The sequence below is a fragment of the Bos mutus genome, chromosome 22, assembly GCF_027580195.1.
Source record: "Bos mutus isolate GX-2022 chromosome 22, NWIPB_WYAK_1.1, whole genome shotgun sequence".
Classification (NCBI taxonomy): Eukaryota; Metazoa; Chordata; class Mammalia; order Artiodactyla; family Bovidae; genus Bos; species Bos mutus.
In genome coordinates, this window is record NC_091638.1 from 54,213,140 (window position 1) to 54,235,242 (window position 22,103).

General features: G+C 46.4%; 2 protein-coding genes across 2 annotated transcripts in view; one reads left to right on the forward strand and one right to left on the reverse strand.

Annotated features, from left to right (window-relative positions):
• Positions 1 to 9,043: 9,043 nt before the first annotated feature.
• CDCP1 (CUB domain containing protein 1) overlaps positions 9,044 to 22,103 on the forward strand; it is a 56,343-nt gene continuing 43,283 nt past the window's right edge. Inside the window, 1 exon segment of the mRNA XM_070359100.1 lies at positions 9,044 to 9,259. Within this exon segment, the coding sequence (XP_070215201.1) occupies positions 9,178 to 9,259 (82 nt within the window). The 5' untranslated portion in view covers positions 9,044 to 9,177.
• LOC102270387 (cytochrome c oxidase subunit 6B1) lies at positions 14,463 to 14,846 on the reverse strand. Its single transcript, XM_005896104.3, has one exon. The coding sequence runs from the start codon at positions 14,820 to 14,822 to the stop codon at positions 14,493 to 14,495; it is 330 nt and encodes a 109-aa protein (XP_005896166.2). The 5' UTR covers positions 14,823 to 14,846; the 3' UTR covers positions 14,463 to 14,492.

Sequence of the window (22,103 nt, forward strand, 5' to 3'; positions counted from 1 at the left end):
ATAGTCAACTGTATTAATTGAGTACCTCGGCTAACTTTGGTGGACTTATGAACCACTTGGACTTATGAACACACTCTTGGAGCAGAACTTATTCTTATGTAGGGGACTTTCTGAACAGAGTTTCAGTTTGGGAAGATGAAAATGCTCTGGCGGCAGATGGTAGTGATGGTTGCACAAGTGAAGCGTGAGTCTCCTGAGGATACGGATTAGATTCTCAGTGGTGTGGGAGGGCACTGCAGGCAAAGTCTGTGACCAATGGCTCCAGGCTTGCTGAGTTAGCTGTGTCTTTGCCCATCCAGCTCCAGAACCAGTCCTAGACTAGGGGAGTCTCAGAGCCTTAGCCCACGCTGCTTCCCCATCCCCTCCTCCTTCTGAAGCCATCTTCCCATCACCAGACCTGGTGTGACCACGGGGAGGGGCTTTGGCTATTCTGGAGAGAAACATTTCAGCAGAGCACTGAGAGTGGAGGCCAAGCGGCCAAGGAAGAGGGTCAGAGCGGGTGAATGAGCAGTGGGAATGAGGATGCTGGCAGAGTTAGACCAGGATTTTTTAAGAAGGAGAGCTCACGGGCTCCTGGCTGGAAGCCTGGCTTCCTTCTGCCCTGAACACCACATGTTGGGTGGCTTGATGTTGTCACGTCCCCTCTCTGTGACTCCATCTATCAAGAGGTAACAACGAGATGAGCTCCAAGCCTTCAGCTCAATGGTTATGACTCAATTCCCTCTCCTGGGGGAAGAACAATCTCTGAAGGTATTCTAAAGACCATCTTCCTCCCACACTCCAAGTGAAAATATAGAAAAGAAAGAAGCAAGGCTGGCAGGCTCAGGCCTGATGTGGATATGGGTCATATCCAGGGAGGGGCAGGGTCTGGATTTCTTCACCCTGTGGGCCAGACTTACAGGGAGCTGACTACACAGGCTTGAAGAGGCAGGAGGGGAGAGCTCTGTCTCCTGCTCCTCATTTTTCTCCCTCTGTCGTTCTACCTTGACCTCCTAGGTGCCATGATCCGGGGAGGTGATGGAGCCTGGGAACTCCATGGCTTCAAGGCACCGTGGGGCGAGCACATAGGTGCTTGGCAGCCTGCTGGCGACTTCCTGAGTCACTTGGATTCAAATTCACTCAGCCCCAGTCTGCAGCAGCTGACTAGCTACTTCTGGAGGATCTTCCTTATTTTGTCATCCTAGGACTGAAATTGTACCAGGTGGCTCCCCCTTTGGGCAAATGACTTGGCAAACCAGGAACACCCATCTTATCCCCAGACCACAGCCAGCTCCTCTGTTTCAATGCTCACAAAGGGGCCTCTGCCCCAGCTGTGACTGGGAGGTTTTCTCTCTGAAACAGTGGTTGGCATTAAAGTGACAGTTAAGGGCTGTTTGTGCTCCCAAAGAATCTCCACTTTGTTAATTTGCTTAATCGCCTGGAAAGCAAAGTCTCAGAGAAGCTGCCTGATGCAGACAGATTCTTTCCACCCCTCTGTTCAAACCAGATGAAGTCTTGGCCCACCAGACACTGGCCAGTCCCATAAGACCAGGGTTGCTGCCAGACACCTGGCCTGGGCCATAATGACCTCTTTCTAGAAGCTGCCCCCCGGCCCTTTTAAAAATGAACAACTTGCATTCATCTTTTCAGGGTCCCAAGTTTTAATAAGATCCCCAGGCTCAGCTGGATAGATTAGCAGGGCCATCCACACATTCATCAGCTTGATGAATCCATTCATTGCCCAACTATCTGCTGAGCAGTGACTGTGTACCAAGCACCGTTTTTAGCACTGAGAACATCCAGATGAGTAAAGCAGAGGCAACTTCCTGTCTTGGGGAACTGATGCTTTCATGCATGAATGAGATCATGAAGATGTTGGTCTCCAGACCTCTCCAGAGCTCTCCCCTCCACCCCAACCAAGCTGAAACCCTCTCATTTCACACCAACCCCCATGGCAAAAGCAATCTTGGCCACATTTATTGTGCATTTAATACATGCCAAGCACTATGCACATATTATCTCATGAATCTCTACAACACCCTCTGAAGGTCATCCTCTCATAGCCCTGGTTTGTGGCTGAGGAAACCAAGGCACATATAGAGTTGCACAAGCTGGTAAGTTGCAGAGCCAGTATTTGAATCTAGGACATCTGACTGCAGAATAACAGTGGTAGTCATTAAGCCATTCCACCACGCTCGTTTAGGTCAAATTCCTTTTTGCAGCGAATCACTGGGTCTGCTTTCCCTTAACATTCCACGGCACGAGAAAAATCTCTAGTGCTGGCCTAAGGACGAGGTTCCGCTACAAGTGACTGGAAGCTGCAAATCACAGAAGCTTGAAAAGGGAGTATGTTCCTTGAGGCTGGTGTGTCACTCCATGGTCAGGCTCCTTGTCTCTGGTTGCTCAGCCGTGTGTGGCTCAAGTGCATCTGAAGAACACAGGTGTGCTGAGGTGTGGATTATGTACATCTTGGCCAAACACTGCTGAGGATCTCATCAATAAAATGTATGTCTCCATTTGATTTTATTCTGTCCATCGGTTCACCTGGAAGGGGCTCCCATAATCCTTGGCCATACATTTTACAACTTGACTAAATCTGGACTCCCGTCTCTCTAAGCACAGTGCATGTCAGCCTGGGCATTCCTTACCTCTCCCTTGAGGTGGATTTTGTGCTTCTTGTGTCCAGAAGCAAATAAATCATGAAGATAAGAAAGCTTAAATAACACTGCAATCCTTCTAAAGGCACATGCTCATCTACTCCTGTTTTTTGTAATAGTCGCAAAGGCATGTATTTCAATTGCAAAAGAGTTTTTCCTCCACCTCCCCTCCATCCCACCTCCCTTTATGCAATGCAGCACTGAGTGGCTATGAGCAATTTGGGATCCGGCTAAGGAGAAGCTGAACTGGAAATACATTTAATTGGGAGTTAGTGGGATATCTTAGTGGGACATAATTCATAGTCACTTTTGGGTCATTGCTTGCACTCATGCTGTACTAGTGTCTTCTAGAAATACTCCTCAGACCCACTGGGCGGACTCATCAGATGAGGTGACCAAAAGGAGCAAGGTCAGAAGTGGTATCATATGATGAATCTGTCCTATAGTACCCAACCAGAAGCATGCAGATAGTGGAGGAGGAAGAATCAAAGAAGCTAGTCTGGAAAATTCTTTCAACTATCAAAACTAAAATATTAAGCATAACATGCAGTTCGAATGTCTTATAAAAAATGAAGGATTTTTTTCTGCCAGAAATAAATTAATAATGCAGCATATACAATTATAAATGTATCACACTACTTTGCTCTTTAGTAAGAATCACACATAGAATTTGTAAGAATTTCTGTACTCTGCATGGCACAACATTATGTTTCTAGAGACACTGCATTTCTGTGTATGAATTCATATGCTGAATGCATCACAATACATCAAGATTGTATCTTACCTTATCTGATGCATTTTGTCATGAAATTTGACAGTTCCAGAAGAAATGATACATATATCAGTGACGTAGTATGACCTGAAGAAATGAACAAATGAAGGATATAGTGTTATGAAAAGTCAAAGCGTTAGTTGCTCAGCTGTGTTCAACTCTTTGCCACCCTATGGACTATAGTCCTCCAGGCTCCTCTGTCCATGGACTTCCTCAGGCAAGAATACTGGACCAGTGACCAACCTAGATAGCATATTGAAAAGCAGAGACATTACTTTGCCAACAAAGTTCCGTCTAGTCAAGGCTATGGTTTTTCCAGTAGTCATGTATGGATGTGAGAGTTGGACTGTGAAGAAGGCTGAGCGCCGAAGAATTGATGCTTTTGAACTGTGGTGTTGGAGAAGACTCTTGAGAGTCCCTTGGACTGCAAGGAGATCCAACCAGTCCCTTCTGAAGGAGATCAGCCCTGGGATTTCTTTGGAAGGAATGATGCTAAAGCTGAAACTCCAGTACTTTGGCCACCTCATGCAAAGAGTTGACTCATTGGAAAAAACTCTGATGCTGGGAGGGATTTGGGGCAGGAGGAGAAGGGGATGACAGAGGATGAGATGGCTGGATGGCATCACTGACTCGATGGACGTGAGTCTGAGTGAACTGAGTGCGATTCATGGGGTTGCAAAGAGTCTGACACAACTGAGCGACTGAACTGAACTCATATTAGAGATATCACACTGCTTCCTAGATTTAGTGACATTTATGGCATTTTTCCGAAGGCAATGGCAACCCACTCCAGTCCTCTTGCCTGAGGTATAGCGTGGGCGGAGGAGCCTGATGGGCTGCAGTCCATGGGGTCGCTAAGAGTCAGATACAACAGAGCGACTTCACTTTCACTTTTCACTTTCATACATTGGAGAAGGAAATGGCAACCTGCTCCAGTGTTCTTGCCTGGAGAATCCCAGGGACGGGGGAGCCTGGTGGGCTGTCGTCTATGGGGTCGCACAGAGTCGGACACGACTGAAGTGACTTAGCAGCAGCAGCAGGGCATTTTTCAACTTTTTCAAGTTTGTGATTTGTTGTCATCTCTTTCCTTATTATAAATAAATACTCACTTTTCACATTTGACTTTCTATTTGTAATTCTGTATTCTTTTTCTTAAGGTAATTAAGTTCAGCCCCACAAACCTGTATCCACTCCTCTCTGTGTCTCACGCATTTCCTGTTTTAATGGAATACATTCTCCAGTATTTGTTTGAGAAAAGGTGTGTGGGAGTTTGTTGTTTGGAGGTTTTATTGGTTTTCTTTCTGTTTTAGATGTTGAACATCTAAAAGTGCTCTTTTCCTACTTTATCACTTAATTGGTAGCTTGGATATAGAATTCTTAGTTGGAAATTATTATACCTTCACAATTTTGAAGGTATTGCTTCATTGTCTTCCAGCTTCCAGTGCTGCTACTGGGAAATCCAAAGCCAGTTTGATTTTTGTTTCTTTGCATAAGACCCTGGAAATTATAAAATGTTCTCTTTGTTTATAGGCTCCCGAAATTTTGCTGTGATGTGCCTTGATGTGAGCCTGTTTTATCCATTGTACTGGACACACCATGAGTCTTTAAATCGGGAAACTCATGTCATTCCAGACCTGGGGAATTTCTTGAATTATATTACTGATGATGATATCTCTGCTTAATCTGCTATTTCTATCTGTGAAACCCACTATCCACGTTACAGCCCCTGAACTAGACCCCTAATTTTCTTACCTTTTCTCTCCTACTTTTTATCTTTATCTTTTTGCTTTACTTTCTGGGAAATCTTTCAATTTTTCTATTTACTTTTTAATATTTACTGTCATTTACAATTTTTTCTAAGAACTCTTGTAGGTCCCTGAATATTCATTTTTTTATTACTCCTTATCCCTACAGCATAAATACACTGTTGTCTGCTATTTTTCTAAAGAAGGTAGCAATTGTTTTGTTTTATTCTCTGTCTTTTCTCCAAGTGCCTTTTTCTGTTTGGTTGGTTTTGACTCTATCATGTTAGCTGCTTTTCTCAGATGTCATAAACTCCTACTGTCTGGTCATATTTAAAAGTGAGAGATCAAAAAGTTTAACTGGTGGGGCTTATCAGCTGTGAATGTCATGGGAAGAATCTGGTTAGCCTCTTGATGGGGATAAATGTCTGTGTCTTTAGGTGTTTCCCTTCAAGCTTGTCAGATTCTCCAGAAGACTCCTTCCATCTCTAGTATGAATTGAGACTACTGGAGTCTGAGGGGCAAACCGGGGCCAGGCACCTAGGGAACTAAGCATAAGGAATACATTTGTTCCTTTTATCTACCTATTTTCCAGAATGTCTCCTAAGCCTACAGCTATGCCCAGCACTCCTCAGCCCAGTTTCCTCAGTTGCAACCTCTTCAGAAAACAATGCTTCAGATTTCTGCTTAGGGGCAGTTGCCCAGCCAGGAGAAATGGAGAACAGTTTCCAGAGATCGAACTATAGTTTTTCAGCTTTCTCCCAGGTTTCATTGTTTTAGCCCCTTCTTCACTCTCCCATTACACAATACCTTCTGCTGCCAGTTCCTTAGTGGTGGTTGTTTGTTTGTTTTTTTATTTCTCAACTTTCCCCTCCAGTGGCTTACAGTTTCTACTTACCCATCTGCTTTCCAGTTTCTAAGAGGCTGTTGTCTTCTGTCTGCTCCCCTCATCTTTGTAGGCTTATGTTTTTTACCAAAGGGGGGAAAAAAAGTCCCTGCTTTGTAGCTTTTGTAGGGTTTCCAGAGGGGTCAAAAATGCTTAAAAGATGCTTGCTCCTTGGAAGAAAAGTTATGACCAACCTAGACAGCATATTAAAAAGCAGAGACATTACTTTGCCAACAAAGGTCCATCTAGTCAAAGCTATGGTTTTTCTAGTAGTCATGTATGGATGTGAGAGTTGGACTATAAAGAAAACTGAGGGCCAAAGAATTGATGCTTTTGAACTGTGGTGTTGGAGAAGACTCTTGAGAGTCCCTTGGACTGCAAGGAGATCAAACCAGTCCATCTTAAAGGAAATCAGTCCTGAATATTCATTGGAAGGACTGATGCTGAGGCTGAAGCTCCAATACTTTGGCCACCTGATGTGAAGACCTGACTCATTGGAAAAGACCCTGATGCTGGGAAAGATTGAAGGTGGGGGGAGAAGGGGACGACAGAGGATGAGATAGTTGGATGGCATCAGTGGCTCAATGGACTTGAGTTTGAGAGAGCTCCAGGAGTTGGTGATGGACAGGGAAGCCTGGCATGCTGCAGTCCATGGGGTTGCAAAGAATTGGACATGACTGAGCAACTAAACTGAACTGAACTGAACAGAGGGTTCAAAATTAAATACAACAGCTTTAAAACTCATCTATCAATGTCATTTTTTCTCTGGCAACAGACTGCAGCTGCCTGGATTTCTTTCAGTTCAGAAATAACTTTTAAAAATTGATTCCTTCCATTCAGGCAAGTTTGTAAAGAGAAGACATTTCCAAAATTTGGCAAAGCTTTGCTTACATTCTTCCATGAACCAAACCATTGCCTCAAGACATCTTGATTTCAACTACAGAGGTGGGTTGTCTTGCAAAGGGTGCTGAAATGCCTCCTCATTTCCTTGACTCTTTCTCACTTGCCATTATCTGGAACTACTACCAATCCTTCACATCTGAGACTTAGTGACTCTTGTGTCATTTATGGAAAGTTCATTTAGGACTTCCCTGGTGGTCCAGCGGTTAAAAATCTGCCTGTCAATGTAGGCAACATGTATTCAGCCCCTGATCTGGGAGGATCCCACATGCCTCAGAACAACTAAATTGGTGTGCCACAACTACTCAGCCCACACCCTAGAGCCCGTGAGTTACAACTACTGAGCCCACGTGCTGCAACTGGAGAGTAGCCCCCTCTTGCCTCAAAGAAGAAATGTCCATGAGCAGCAACGAAGACCCAGCGCAGCCAGTTTCACTCTTCCAGAGAGTTCAGTTAAACTTCGGAGAAATGAGACAGTAAAAAGATAACTTGTTGCTTAGGCTTAAACTTATCACAAAATATTTCTAGTATTTTCAATTCAACTCATTGCCACTCCATTATTATTATCAATATTATCATCATCATCACCATCATCATATATAAAAAACAATGGAGTTAGGGACGCTATGAAAAGATGCTGGGGTATATATGCCTGCTTACAATTAGGAAAACAGACAAAATCTGCTTTACTCTCCTGTCAGCATAAACATATTTAAAGGATGTTTAGATTTTCTGATAATTTTTTTCTCTTGATGAGTCTGCCTTCAATTTCTTGGGGAGAACCAAGAGCCTCCCTACTTTTCTCATCCTCTTCCTTCCCTCTAGGCCTCAGCTTCCTCATTTGTCTTCTAAGTAACTGGAAGGTAAACTCATGTTCCCTCAGCTCACAGTCCATAGGTGGAGGAGGGGCGGAGCAGTCATGTCCACAGCCCGGACAGCCCTGCATCCCTCATGAACTGTGGGCTCCCTGTAGACAGAGGCTGCTTTATTCTCATCACTGAAGACACACAGAAGGAAGGGGATGACTCTCCTAAGAGATGGTTTCTCACCCCTGTTCCTGATAAGAGTAGAATCAGCCTGGAGAAGCTGTTTCCCAAGAATAAAAAAAAAAGTGGGAACTGGACACAGACCAATGCTCTTGCATGTACTCTGCTTCCAGGTTATTCTGGGTGACCCTGGCCAAGTTGCTAGCTGCCCACCGGCACAGGCAGGCCCACGGGGGCCTTTGGAGTCATTCTGATAGAACCCTGGTCTGCTAGCTGAGAGTCCCTGAACCATCCACTGTCTCTCCTTGTGACACTGTGACCCTGGACTTGGTGTGTGGCCTGCAGAGGGGAAGGAGAATCCACAGGACCTCAGAAACCAAAGAAAGGCAGCTGGGAGGAGGGAAAGAGGCCCAGGGTCATTCATTTACAGCCCAATAATTGCAGTAAATGCCTCAGGCCATACTGTTCAGAATTCAAGGAAGGGGCCCCATGGCAGGTTTCTCCTCAGGGCCCTCTCCAGCCTCCAGTATTCACTCATTTCATTCAGTCTTCAGAAATGAAACGAAGCAACTCCGGTTGTGCAAACCCCTTCCAGGGGTATCAAATTCTGCCTCCGCAAGTTACTAACTGGCCCGGGGACCTTCGGAAGGTTGCGTAACTGGGTGTCTGTTTCATCTGTTCTGCGGAAGGGTTACTGTGAGCATTAGAAACACTGTCCGTGAAGTGCCTTGGGTTGGCTAAGGGCTCATCATTCTGAAAAGAGTACCAGTAGCATCGGCCTTAAAAGTCCAAAGCCTGCAGCCCAAATCTGGAAGCAGAGGCGGAAGCCACGGCTTGGGTGTTCCACAGACTTGATTTCCCCGGAAAAAGGGCTGCACAGTGGCCTCCGTTCAGTGTCTCCCAGACAGTGAAAGGAGGGCAAGTGTCTTCCCCAAGGGCGACTTTGGCCCCTATAGAGAAAGTCAGGAGAGGGACGGCGGCTAGACCCCGGGAAGGTGGCTACCGGTCCCAGTGCTCCAGGCGAGAGGCGGGAGTGGAGGCAGGAAGGGGAGGAGGACAGGGAGGAGGGGACTGAGCCGGCCAGCTCGTGCTCCCGCGGCGCTGGGCGGAGCCTGGGCGGGCCCGCCCCGCGCGCAGGTGAGCGAGCTGGGGTGGAGCGCAGCGCCTCGGATGCCAGGCTCGGGGGCCCGCGGCCGCCACTCTGCACCTCGGGCCACAGTTGCTTTCCCCGCCGAGGCCCAGGCGCCTCGGAGCCATGGCCAGCCTCAACTGCGGGGTCGCGGTCGCACTGCTGGGGATCTTACTGCTGGGCGCCGCGCGCCTGCCCCGCGGAGTGGGTGAGTGCGGCGCTGAAGGGGCGCTGAGCGCTGAGGGTCGCGACCGCCCGCCAGCCGGCGCCTGGCGGAGAGGGGCGCGGGTTGCCGAGGGTACAGGGTGGGGCGGGGGCGGCGCGGTCCCGGGGGGTCCCCGGGACTGCCCGGCGCCGGAGCGGGGTGGGCGCGGTGGCCGTGCCCTCCTGGATTCCGCGCCACCTCGCCCAGGACGCAGGCCTTGCTTGGCACGCGGGGAGCCCCGCGGTCGGGCGCCCGATTCGGGCGCTGAGGGAGAAGGAGGGAAGGGCGCGCGGAAGTCGGGCGCGGGGACCTCGCTGAGGCGGCGCGCCGCGCGCTCGCTCTACCTGGGCTGTTGGTGGCGCCGGGCGGGCCGTGAGGAGAGAAACTTCCCTCTCGGGTGCACCCTCCTTCCTCAGCGCCCCGGCCAGAGACGCGGGCGAGGAAACGAAACAGTGGTTTAAGCGTCACCATCTCCTAGCTTTCGCCTCGTTTCCCCCCTGTCCGCCCGGAATTTTCTCGTTGTCCCGAAGTTCGGGAACACGAATTCCACAAGGAAAGCGCTTCTGCGCCGCGGAGGCTGGGCAGCCCGGGCCCTCGCACCTGTGGGCGGTGGACCCTGACGGCGGAAGGGGGTCGGCGGAGGGGAGGGTCCAGCGCTGTGGGGGAATCCGGAGTTCCGGTGGGGGCGGGGCGGGGGCGCGCAAGGACGCCCCCATCCCGGCTGCCCGCAGCGAGGTGCCCTGCGGGCCCTGGAAGTATTTACACCATGAATACCTGGTCTCCTCACGTAAGGATTTGATTTGAAGCCTTCCCTGAGACTACTACAGGTTTTGTGTAGTGGGGCTTTTTTTCCCCCTTGGGAAAGAACTACCCAGGAAGCGATCTTTAATTATTACCCTTTGCTGCATCTAAGGGGACGTTTGCGTTTGGCAGGCAGACAAATTAGAGGAAATTAAAAAGAATGGAACTATGCGGATGAGTTGAACTTGGGCGTCCCGGCAACTGCCATCATGACAAATCCGAGACGGGAAAGCTTCCTGGTTCTTTTCCTCAGCGGCGTCAGGCGACATATTACTGCATAGTAGATGGGATATTGAACATACTGTGCGCGTATTGACTGTATTTAAGTTAGGACTGAGTTTTCAAGATTTCCGTTGAAAAAAGTCTGCTTAAGAATAAAGAGTAACTTAGCAAATGAATAGGTGTAAATGTATGTGTGAGAAAAAAAGTGTGCCCACCAGACTTGGGAGACCTCTTGAAACTCGGGGGAATTGTCTGAGATGTTTCTGGTTGTGTGTGATAACAGTTGAGAACTCCAGTAAGAATATGATGTAAATCAAGGCATCAGTACATTACTGATCACAATGACAGACTGCCCTGAACTGGCTTCTGTTAACGTGTCTGATTCCTACTTGTGGCCTGCGGAGGCTGCCATTTTGGTCTCCAGTGGAGCCTGTTCTTTCCAGGAAGTTATTAACTGTTGGAGCAGTGTCTCACCGTTCATTGTCTAAATACAAGGAAGCCCAGGAACTTGCCCCTTTCACTTTCTTAAATCCCTCCTGTGTTCTCAGGAACTAGACCTGTGAGGCCACATCACTGGGCTGAACTAATGGTTGTGTCTTTTTGGTTGAAGCAGGCAGAGTACATTTGCTTTGCCCAGAAGTTTCTAGAGTCTGTCCTGAAAAGACGGAGAAAATCAGAGAGCCTGGCATAGTGGATTTATTTTATAAATCCCTGAACTCTCTTAATACTCCTCTGAATGAAAATGAAGTTGGTGTCACTGCACAGATGGAACTGTAAAGGAAAGTTGACATCGCCGTGGGGTGTGTTTGAGTTCGGTATTCTTACAAGTTCCCCCACTTCTAAGAATGAAGGGCTGATTAAGTTAAAATAATCCTGTTAAAACCTCAACTTAGTGGCTTTCAAGAACCACTCAGGTACCAGAATCTGGGTCGGTGACCCCATTCTCGCTACCATTGATTCTTGCCATAAGTATGAGTAGACATCAAATGATGTGTTCTCTTACCCTGGGTGAGTGTGTGAGTTCGTCGTTCTTCAGATTCAAATGAGGAGCTGGTGCCTGTTGTCTGGAATGTGTAACTGGCAGAACTGCTGGGTCCTCCCCCGAGCCTCCCCAACACCCACACAGATTTGTGTGAGACAGTCAGAGACCGCTGCTCTGCTGGTTGTATGATGTGCCCGGGTGCTCACCTCAGCCTCAAGCTTCACCTCAGATGCCAGCGTTTTGTCTGTGATGACCGGACTGTGCTCCTCCTCAACATTCTTCTAGGGGTTCTCCCAAGCTATCAATGTGGGGAAAGGAAGTTGAAATTATTTACATGTTTTAAGTACTATATATATTGTTGTTATTGTTTAGTCGATAAGTTGTGTCCAACTCTTGGCAACTCCATGGACTGTAATAGCCCACCAGGCTCCTCTGTCCATGGGATTTTCCCAGTAAAAATACTGGAATGGGTTGCCATTTGTTTCTTTAGGGGATCTTCCCACCCCAGGGGTCGAACCATGTCTCCTGCTTGGCAGGCAGATTCTTATACCCCATGCCTCAGCTTTGATTTTGCTCAGTGGGGCTGGCTTTGGTTTGGATTGAGGAGAAGGGGAGTTTGCTGGTCAGAAGGACCCATGATTGAGGTCAAGATGGGTGGAATGCTAGGGGATGATACAGTGCTAAGGCTCTCCACCTGGGTGATTAAGAAAAGTTCACACCCTTTCATTATCATTCTAAATTGTAAAAATTATTCCACAATCAAATTATTTCAAACCTCTTCCTACCACCTTGTAATTAACCCATTACTTTCTCCGGGGCATTTGGCAGTATTCCAGAGAAACAGGCAAGGAGAGCCAAGTTCCCTCCCTCACCTCTTTGTAACCTTGGGTTTGTATTCAGTACATCAGTGTTGTTTTTCTTTTTTAAATTACTAAGTGCTACTTGTAGTAACTAACACACATTGAGCTTCTACTCTGTGCTGGTCATTCTTCTGAGTATTTTATGTGTAAGCATCTCCCATTACTTAACATCAGTAATTCATCCCTAAAAACCAGACATTCTACGTGAAAACACTCACTGATGCCCTATGTCTCATTATTTCTTGTGGGACAAACTGTAACATCCCATTGCACAAAACCCAAACCCCCGATAGTTTCTGAAAGCATAATGAAACACTGGGAGATACCAATATATAATTAACAGCCAATTCTATTAAATGTAAAACGTGTAAGACATCCTTTCCAAATTGCAAGACGTTTATGTGGCTCTTTGTAGACAGTTACTTTGTGTGTAATAACTTCTTGCACCCCCATTTGTTGGCACTCAGAGAATCTCCACTAGATCCTGACATTCTGCCTCTGTGTACAACATATATTTTGTTTAAGGTGTTGTGTTATGTTTCGAGATGTAAATATACATGTTTCCTAAATAGACATTGGCCAAAAATAACTATGATGGATGACACAGTGTTTGCGTAATAAAAGCTCAGCTGTTTCCTCTTGAGAAAATATAAATCAAGAGTCATTTAGCTCTCCTTCTTCAAGCATGTACTCCTAGAACCCTGGGAATAGAGGAGCACAGAGAGGTGAAGTAACTTGCCCAGGGTTACCCAGCAGGTATGTAGTGATGCTGAGATGCTACATCACCAGTGCACCATGCCCGCTATGTGCAGTGGGACTCAAGACAGCATTTGCTGGTCATCTTAGAGACTGTCTGCACGCCAGACATTTTTTTAAAATGTACATATTTCTTTATTTGGCTGTGCTTGGTCTTAGTTACAACATGTAGGATCTAGTTCCCTAACCAGGATTTGAACTGGGACCTCCTGCATATGAAGCATGGAGTCTTAGCCAATGGATCACCAGGGAAGTCCCTCTTTCATTTTTTAAAAAATCAGCACTTACTGAGTGCTGTGTTCATATCTGTTCTAGAAATGTGTATGTGGTATTTTTTTTATTGAGATCACATTTGTTTATAGCATGTAAATTTCATGTATACAGCATTGTATTTCAACTTATGTATATCCTATAGCATGTAAAAGTCACTCAGTCATGTCCGACTCTTTGCAACCCCATGGACTATACAGTCCATGGAATTCTCCAGGCCAGAATACTGGAGTGGGTACCCTTTCCCTTCTGCAGGGGATCTTCCCAACCCAGGGATTGAACCCAGGTCTCACGTGTTGCAGGTGGATTCTTTACCAGCTGAGCCACCAGGGAAGCCCATGCTACAGCATGCTTACCACTAAAAGTTTATTTTCTATCCCTCCTTGTAAAATCGACCCCCTTTTCCACATTTGTGTCCCCACCCCTCATCCCTTCCTCTCTGCTAACCACTACTCTGTTCTTTGAATGTATGTTTTTGTTTGATTTGTTCATTTATTTTGGTTTTTTGTTTGTTTTTTATATTCCATATATGCATGAAATCATAGAGTATTTGTCTTCCTCCATCTGACTTATTTCACTTAGCATAATGTCCTCAAGATCCATCCATGTTATCACAAATGGCAAAATGTTTCATCTTTTTTATGGCTGAGTAGTATTCCAGTGTGTGTGTGTCTGTCTGTCTCACATCTTCTTTATCCATTCATCCATGGATGGGCCCTTGGGTTGTTTCTGTATCTTAGCTATTGTTAATAATGCTGCTGTAAACATTTGGTACATGTGTCAAATTAGTGTGTTTGTATTCTGTGGATAAATACCCAGAAGTGGAATAGCTGGATCATATGGTAATGTGTATTACTGTTAATATTTAAAAGCTGTGCTTAGAAAAATAATTGTCTGTTCCTGGTAACATAATTTCAAATAGCACAAAATGGTCTGTGGGAGGAAAGAAGTATGTCCCCTTCTACGTCTGACCCCAGGCCTCCTCCCAGAGGCAGTTGTGATTTCTTATGCATTGTTCCTGAGCATGTACAAGTTAACAAATGTATATACTGCCCTTCTTTGCACAAAGAGGAGCAGAAATACAGTATATAGTGGAGGATGTATCCCATATGTTTCCTGATTTTTTTTCACTGAGCAATCCATTTTGGTGCTCACTATATAGCAAAACATACAGAGCTATCATATGCTTTTTTTTTTTTTCTTCACATTTCCAATGAGCATTTATTATTAGTTATACCATGATTCAGGATCCCAGGGTGGGGATGTCCATGTACCCAGGTCCCCCTTCACCACCCTGGGGAGAAGGACGGAGGACGGAGGACAGAGGAGGTGGGATGGAGCCAGTTCAGATCTTCCCAGGAAACGTGCCTTCTGCCTGGCGATCGTCCCAAGTTGACACCCAGGATGTGGAGCAGAGGGACTTGTACACACGCCGGTACCATTCACACACGGAGACGTCACCCCCTTTAGCGGTCATTGCCTTCTCACAGCGGTGGAAGTCCAGGTAGTTCTGCCAGCAGTTCCTGGTCTGGTTCTGGTTGGGGAAGCGGCTGTCAAAAGGAGCAGACTGGTAGTTCTTGATTTTGGTCTTGATGTCTTCTGCCATAGTGCTGACTCCTAAAGATGCCCCTGAAGTCGCTGGAAGCTCAATGTGACCCTCAGCAAAGACTATCATATGCTTTTTGAGAGCTGTACAGAGGTCCTCATCATGGAAATACCATATTATATTTAATCAGCAGCTTATAATGGATTGTTCCCAATCTTTTGTCTCTATACACTGAGCGTCAGTGACCATCTTTGCAGTTGATTTGGTTGGATATATGGACAAGTTTATCTGTAGTTGAAATTCCTGGATGAGGAGCTACTGGGGTTTGTACAGAAAGTGAAAGTCGCTCAGTAATGTCCAACTCTTTGCAACCCCATGGACTATATAGTCCATGGAATTCTCCAGGCTGGAATACTGGAGTCGGTAGCCATTCCCTTCTCCAGGTAATCTTCCCAACACAGGGATCAAACCCAGGTCTCCCACATTGCAGGCAGATTCTTTACCAGCTGAGCCACCAGGGAAGCCCAAGAATACTGGAGTGGGTAGCCTATCCCTTCTCCAGGGAATCTTCCCGACCTGGGAGTCGAACCGGGATCTCCTGCATTGCAGGCAGATTCTTTACTAGCATATCTAGAAAACGTCAGAGCAAATGGAAGAAAGTAAGTAACAGTGGAGTAAGTTAATAAGTGGTGGTGCCATCTGTGAATCTGGGCAGTTTAATTTCAGAATACAAGCTCTTAACCGCCCCCAGCCTGCAATTTATTCCTTTCTTTATTCTTTCCAGTTGAAACTAATTATAAACTTTAGACAAGGGAAATATTTTGAATCTCCTTTCAAATATTCACCTCTGGTTATGTGATCAGAATGCCATGAGCACTGTGTATCAAGAAGGCTGAAGATGCGCCTGGGCTCTGACAGCTTCCAGGTGAAGTGTTTGCACTGAGGGCTGATGGATCCTTAGTGACTTTTTACCTGATAAGTCTAATAGTTAAGGTGTGACGCACTTCCAGCTGCTGTAACACAAACCCAAATGTGTCTAATGGCTCAAACACAATAGATGTTTATTTCCTGCTCATAGGAGGCTGTAAACACCAGTGTGCTCTCTACACCTGCATCTCCATGTCTTCTCTGGAAACAGGTTCATCAGTACTATTTTTCTAGATTCCATGTATAGGCATTAATATATGGTATTTGTTTTTCTCTTTCTGACTTACTTCACTCTGTGACATACATACATTATTATATGTAAAATAAATAGCTGGTGGGAAGCTGCTTTATAACATAGGGAGCCCAGCCTGGGACTCTGTGATGACCTACAGGGTGGGATAGGCAGGGCAGGGAGGCCCAAGAGGGAGGAGATATAGGTATAATTATGACTGATTCACGTTGATGTATGGCAAAGACCACCACAGCATTATAAAGCAGTTATCCTCCAATAAAAAAAATTACATAAATAAATAAAAGGGCCCTAAATGGGATCTCCTCCAAGCAGTGATATGGGGACACAGGCTTCTTCCACTTTAACTCTAGCATCTTCAACAAGTGTGGCCTCTGTCCATCTATATCAAACCTATGGTCATGATGAGGACTTTGTACTGTCCTACATGTTCTCTCCTGTGACCTACCTGGCTTCACAGTATCCCAGCCTGGTTTGTTTCATTTGGAATTTTCTAAACAGCAATACTGAATTTGTGATAGAATGCAGTAGAAAATCAGAATTTGTTTTACTGACTTGCACTTCACACAAACATTTGTAAAACTTAAAGTTGTTTCTTCAGATACTGTACTTAAAAAATATCTGCACTTTTCACTTCTCTCCTGAGTACAGCCCAAGCCAAGGGCACCACTGAAAGCCTTGTTGGTCTGACTTTGCCAGGGAGGGGCTGTCCTCTTGAACGGGCCGTCCATTCTGCCAGAGGGAAATACAGTATTCTTTGTGGGTTTCCTCAGTGGCTCAGTGATAAAGAATTCACCTGCAGTTTAGGAGATGCAGGTTCAATCCCTGGTCGGGAAGATCCCCTGGAGAAGGAAATGGTGACCCACTCCAGTATTGCCTGAAAAATCCCATGGACAGGGGAGCCTGGGGAGCTACAGTCCAAAGGGTCGCAAAAAGTCAGACCTGACTGAGCGACCAAGTACAATATTCTCTGAGGCCATTAACCACCTCCCCTGAGAGTCTGAACATCTTTAAATAATATTTAATATTTGGGAAATATTTTGAAAAAATACAACTGTTCCATGCGCACAAATGGGAAGCTTTCTTTGTTTTTAACGAAGTGTAAATATTCCCTACCCTCAATGACAAAAAATCAAAGCCTTCTGGGGGAAATGTGCCATTTCTGCAACAATGAATGGGTGCGAACCTGCTGCCTTTGGCTGGGACAATGAAAGACAATCTCCAGGTTTAAGTTAATCAACTTTCCAAGTCCAAAAATCACATGGAGTTCAAGTCAAGCTGTTGTTTTTGTTTTGAGGTCTGCCCACTTGGCCACGTTCAGTGTCACACAATGCTTGGAGCCACGAGGGCGACTTCTCAATACTTGACAATGTGTGGTCCAGCTGGAGCTGGGCTAGGATGGTGTATGTCCAGGCATGTGCCAGATTCCTTCAAGCAGATGCTTTGTCTTCCATCACTGAGCTGGTCATGGGGACAGCAAGTCATTTCCAACAAGGATGTATAGCAAAAACATTTTTTAACCTGAAGACAACTCACAAGCATTTGTGAGAAGTCTCAGGACATCGGGCTTCCCTGACGGCTTAGACAGTAAAGGATCCGCCTGCAATGAGGGAGACCTGGGTTCAATCCCTGGGTTGGGAAGGTTGCCTAGAGAAGGGCATGGCAACCCCCTCCAGTATTCTTGCCTGGAGAATCCCATGGACAGAGGAGCCTGGTGAGCTACAGTCCATGGGGTTGCAAAGAAACATGAGGATGCAGAGGTGATGAGATGAAGCCCCTGCATGTGATGGGCTCAGGGCATCTCCTGGACGCAGACAGACGCTTGACTCTGGTGCAGGGTGGCACTCAGCCACGGCAGGGAAGCGACGAGCCAGCAGCACAGCGGGTGAAGTTACCATATATTGCTGCCCCTGCTAGAAGTCTGCCCTATGCTGGAAGTCCGGGGCAGCAGGAGACACTGTCTCAGGAGGAGTCAGTCTGGGGCGATGGGTCATCTTCACCACCAGCCGTCTGGCTGACAAGTCTCACTGGAGAGCAGGGCCTCGGAGCATCTTCCAGGCATGGACCCAGTGAAAACAACATCTATAAATCACTCAGCACAGTGTCTGCCCTCAAACGGATTCCTCGCTTAAGAATTAATACTACTTTGATTATCTAAATTGAGCCCAAAAAGAACACCGAGATTTTTTTTAGCAGCAGACCATCTGGACCAAACTGCCAGGCCAGGTTGCTTTGGGGAGACGTTTTGGTTGTTTCAGCCTAACTACACAGCGTGCTTCAGGCAGTATCGCAGTAGTCAGCTTTGGGCCCTTAGGAGAACATCTGGGGAAGCTCCTGGATTAAAATCTGCAAGAAATCAGTGACACAGGAACATGTTTTGCTTTTGTGTGTGTGTGTGTTTTCATCATGTGTTAAAAAAATTTTTTTTTGCTTGCACTGGATCTTCACTCCTGCACGCGGGCTTTCTCTCGTTGCAATGAGTGGGGACTAATGTCCAGTTGGAGGTGCAGGGCTTCTCACTGCGGTGACTTCTCTTGTTAGCACAGGCTCCAGGTGTGCGGGCTTCAGGAGCTGCAGCACACAGGCTCAGTAGTCGTGGCTGTTGCCCCACAGCATGTGGGATCTTCCCAGACCAGGGATCATACCTGTGTCCCCTGCATTGGCAGGCGGATTCCTAGCCACTGTGCTGCCAGGGGGTCCTAGAACATGTTTTAAAAAATTGTTTTCAAGTGAGCAGCTGTGCGCGCGCGCACACACACACACACACATGCATACACACAAGCACGCATATTTTCTTTTAACCAAGGAACTGACCAGACCAGTTTTATATAATGTAAACATCATACCCAGTTACACATGAGAAGTGAAGAGAATGCCTCAGTGGGCTTCTGAAGTTTACAGCCATCCTTGTGAGCAGGTGTCAAAACTAAACCGAGTCTGAGCTGCAGTGTGCCAGGCCATGAAACCAGAGCCGAGTTTTCCGTGGAACCTGGCAGGGCCGCCACCTTTCACCACTGCTGAGAGGAGGAAGATTGCCCAACTGCTCTGAAGTTGCTGACAGTCTTATCAGGCACTCCAGCCGTAGGCTGTCAGGAGCAAGTTCTCAACTTACCACGACAAGGAAGATGTTTTTCAAATAGTAAACAGTGCTCGGGTCATCTTGCAGAAGCCCATGTCAACGTGGTGCAGCCAAACCCTGGAAATAACGTCTTCCAGCTTCCCTGATCTCAGCCTCTGTGGGAATACAATTCAAGTTCCAGCCAGGAACCTGACACACCCAAGAAGGTGTGTCCAGCTGGCACCTTGAAACTCCAAATAAACATCTTCTGCTCCTTCCTCTGGTCACTGGAGACTGGAAACAGCCCAAATATCCGTCCTTAGAAGACTGGTTACATTAATGATGGTGCATTTAAACAGGGGAATGCTGCACAGCCATTTAAAAGAATGGGATGTACAGATATGGTGTGGACCCCCCACTCCAACCAAGATACATTCTGGAGGGGAAAACACAAGACTCAGAACAATGAGGATGGTATGCGACCTTTTGGCAAAATGAAATAAAACAGGAATGCCTTATGCGCACGTATTTTATTTTGTGCTTCATGTATCATTTATCTAAAAGTAAAATACATTTTTCAGCTTTATTGAGATTTGATGTATATACCATGAGATTCTCCTCTCAGCGGCAGTCTTTGATGGGCCCTGTCAGGTGCGTGATACAACGTTTCAGTCCCTCTGTGAAGTTCCTCCAGACCCCTTTGCAGACAGTCCCTGCCCCTTGGCCCCTAGCAACCATTTGTTTGCCTTCTATCAACACAGTTTTGCCTTAAAAATAGTTTTAAATTTAAAAAGAATTTAGAGACTTCCCTGGTAGTCCAGTGGTTAAGAGTCCGCCTTGCAATGTGGGGGACCCAGGTTCAATCTCTGACAGGGATCTAAGATCCCACATGCCGCAGGGCGACTAAGTCTACTTAGCCACAAGTACAGAGTCCGCACGCCACAGCTAAAGTTCCCGCAGGAGGCAACAAAGATTCTGTGTGCTGTAGCTAAGCCCCAGCCAAGTAAATAAGCAAAGATAAATAAAAAAGGATTTAAAGCCAGGTAATGAACATCTCACACGCTAGTAAAGTAATGCTCAAAATTCTCCAAGCCAGGCTTCAGCAATATGTGAACCGTGAACTTCCTGATGTTCAAGCTGGTTTTAGAAAAGGCAGAGGAACCAGAGGTCAAATTGCCAACATCCACTGGATCATGGAAAAAGCAAGAGAGTTCCAGAAAAACATCTATTTCTGCTTTATTGACTATGCCAAAGCCTTTGACTGTGTGGATCACAATAAACTGTGGGAAATTCTGAAAGAGATGGGAATACCAGACCACCTGACCTGCCTCTTGAGAAATTTGTATGCAGGTCAGGAAGCAACAGTTAGAACTGGACATGGAACAACAGACTGGTTCCAAATAGGAAAAGGAATACGTCAAGGCTGTATATTGTCACCCTGCTTATGTAACTTATATGCAGAGTACATCATGAAAAACACTGGACTGGAAGAAACACAAGCTGGAATCAAGATTGCTGGGAGAAATCTCAATAACCTCAGATATGCAGATGACACCACCCTATGGCAGAAAGTGAAGAGGAACTAAAAAGCCTCTTGATGAAAGTGAAAGTGGAAAGTGAAAAAGTTGGCTTAAAGCGCAACATTCAGAAAATGAAGATCATGGCATCCGGTCCCATCACTTCATGGGAAATAGATGGGGAAACAGTGGAAACAGTGTCAGACTTTCTTTTTTGGGGCTCCAAAATCACTGCAGATGGTGACTGCTACCATGAAATTAAAAGACGCTTACTCCTTGGAAGGAAAGTTATGACCAACCTAGATAGCATATTCAAAACCAGAGACATTACTTTGCCAACAAAGGTCTGTCTAGTCAAGGCTATGGTTTTTTCCTGTGGTCATGTATGGATGTGAGAGTTGGACTGTGAAGAAAGCTGAGTGCTGAAGAATTGATGCTTTTGAACTGTGGTGTTGGAGAAGACTCTTGAGAGTCCCTTGGACAGCAAGGAGATCCAACCAGTCCATTCTAAAGGAGATCAGCCCTGGGATTTCTTTGGAAGGAATGATGCTAAAGCTGAAACTCCAGTACTTTGGCCACCTCATGTGAAGAGTTGACTCATTGGAAAAGACTCTGATGCTGGGAGGGTTTGGGGGCAGGAGAAGAAGGGGATGACAGAGGATGAGATGGCTGGATGGCATCACTGACTCGATGGACGTGAGTCTGAGTGAACTCCGGGAGTTGGTGACGGACAGGGAGGCCTGGCGTGCTGCGATTCATGGGGTTGCAAAGAGTCAGACACGACTGAGCGACTGAACTGAACTGAACTGAACTGCAAACCCATCATCACTTAAAAACATAAATAATTCAAAGCACAAGCCCTGGAAACAGCCTATCGCTAGTATCTACATTGGAGAATCATTTAGTTACTTTAGACAATGAACGTGCATCACTGAATATAAACTTCTCTCCTAAGGAATTCAGGAATTAAGAGGAGGAAATGAATGCGTGGACACCACGGTCCTCTGTTTTGCTAAACAATTCAACAAGTATTGACCGAGAATGCACAAGGTTCCTTTTAACATTGCTCTTTGAGGTTTATTTTATTGTGTCCATGATTGTTCTAAGAGATATGAAAATAGTAAACTGGTTTATAATGGGAACTGTGGGTTTCTTTCACTGAGCAGATGAGAACATGATGTCCTTTGAGCTCTGAAGTCTGTGGATGTGACTCCACAGGCTGGGCCCAGCCTTGTGCATCTCTGTATGCCTGCACCTGGCCTGGACCGAGCTCGCCATTCCCTGGAGGCACGCGGCCACAGTCAGCCTTCTTACAAAGGCAGCACCGCCCTTCCAGTCCCAGATGCTTTGGGATCCCTGGGCCCCGGTGCGGACGTGGCTAAGTGTAAGAACTATACTACCCACAACCAGTCCTGAAAATGGCACAGAAATGGCATCAAGCAGCCCCTATCACAATGATGTGAATCTCTTAAGGGGGTGGACCCCCACTTCCTGAGGAACATGCACTTGGCCAAGAAGCACAGGAAGAAGGGCCTGAAGAAGATGCTGGCCCACAGTGCCAAGGCCATGAGTGCATGTGCTGAGGCTGTGGAGGCTCTCACGAAGTCCAAGGAGGTCAAGTCCAAGACCCCAAAGGGTGGCTGCTGCACGCTTAGTCA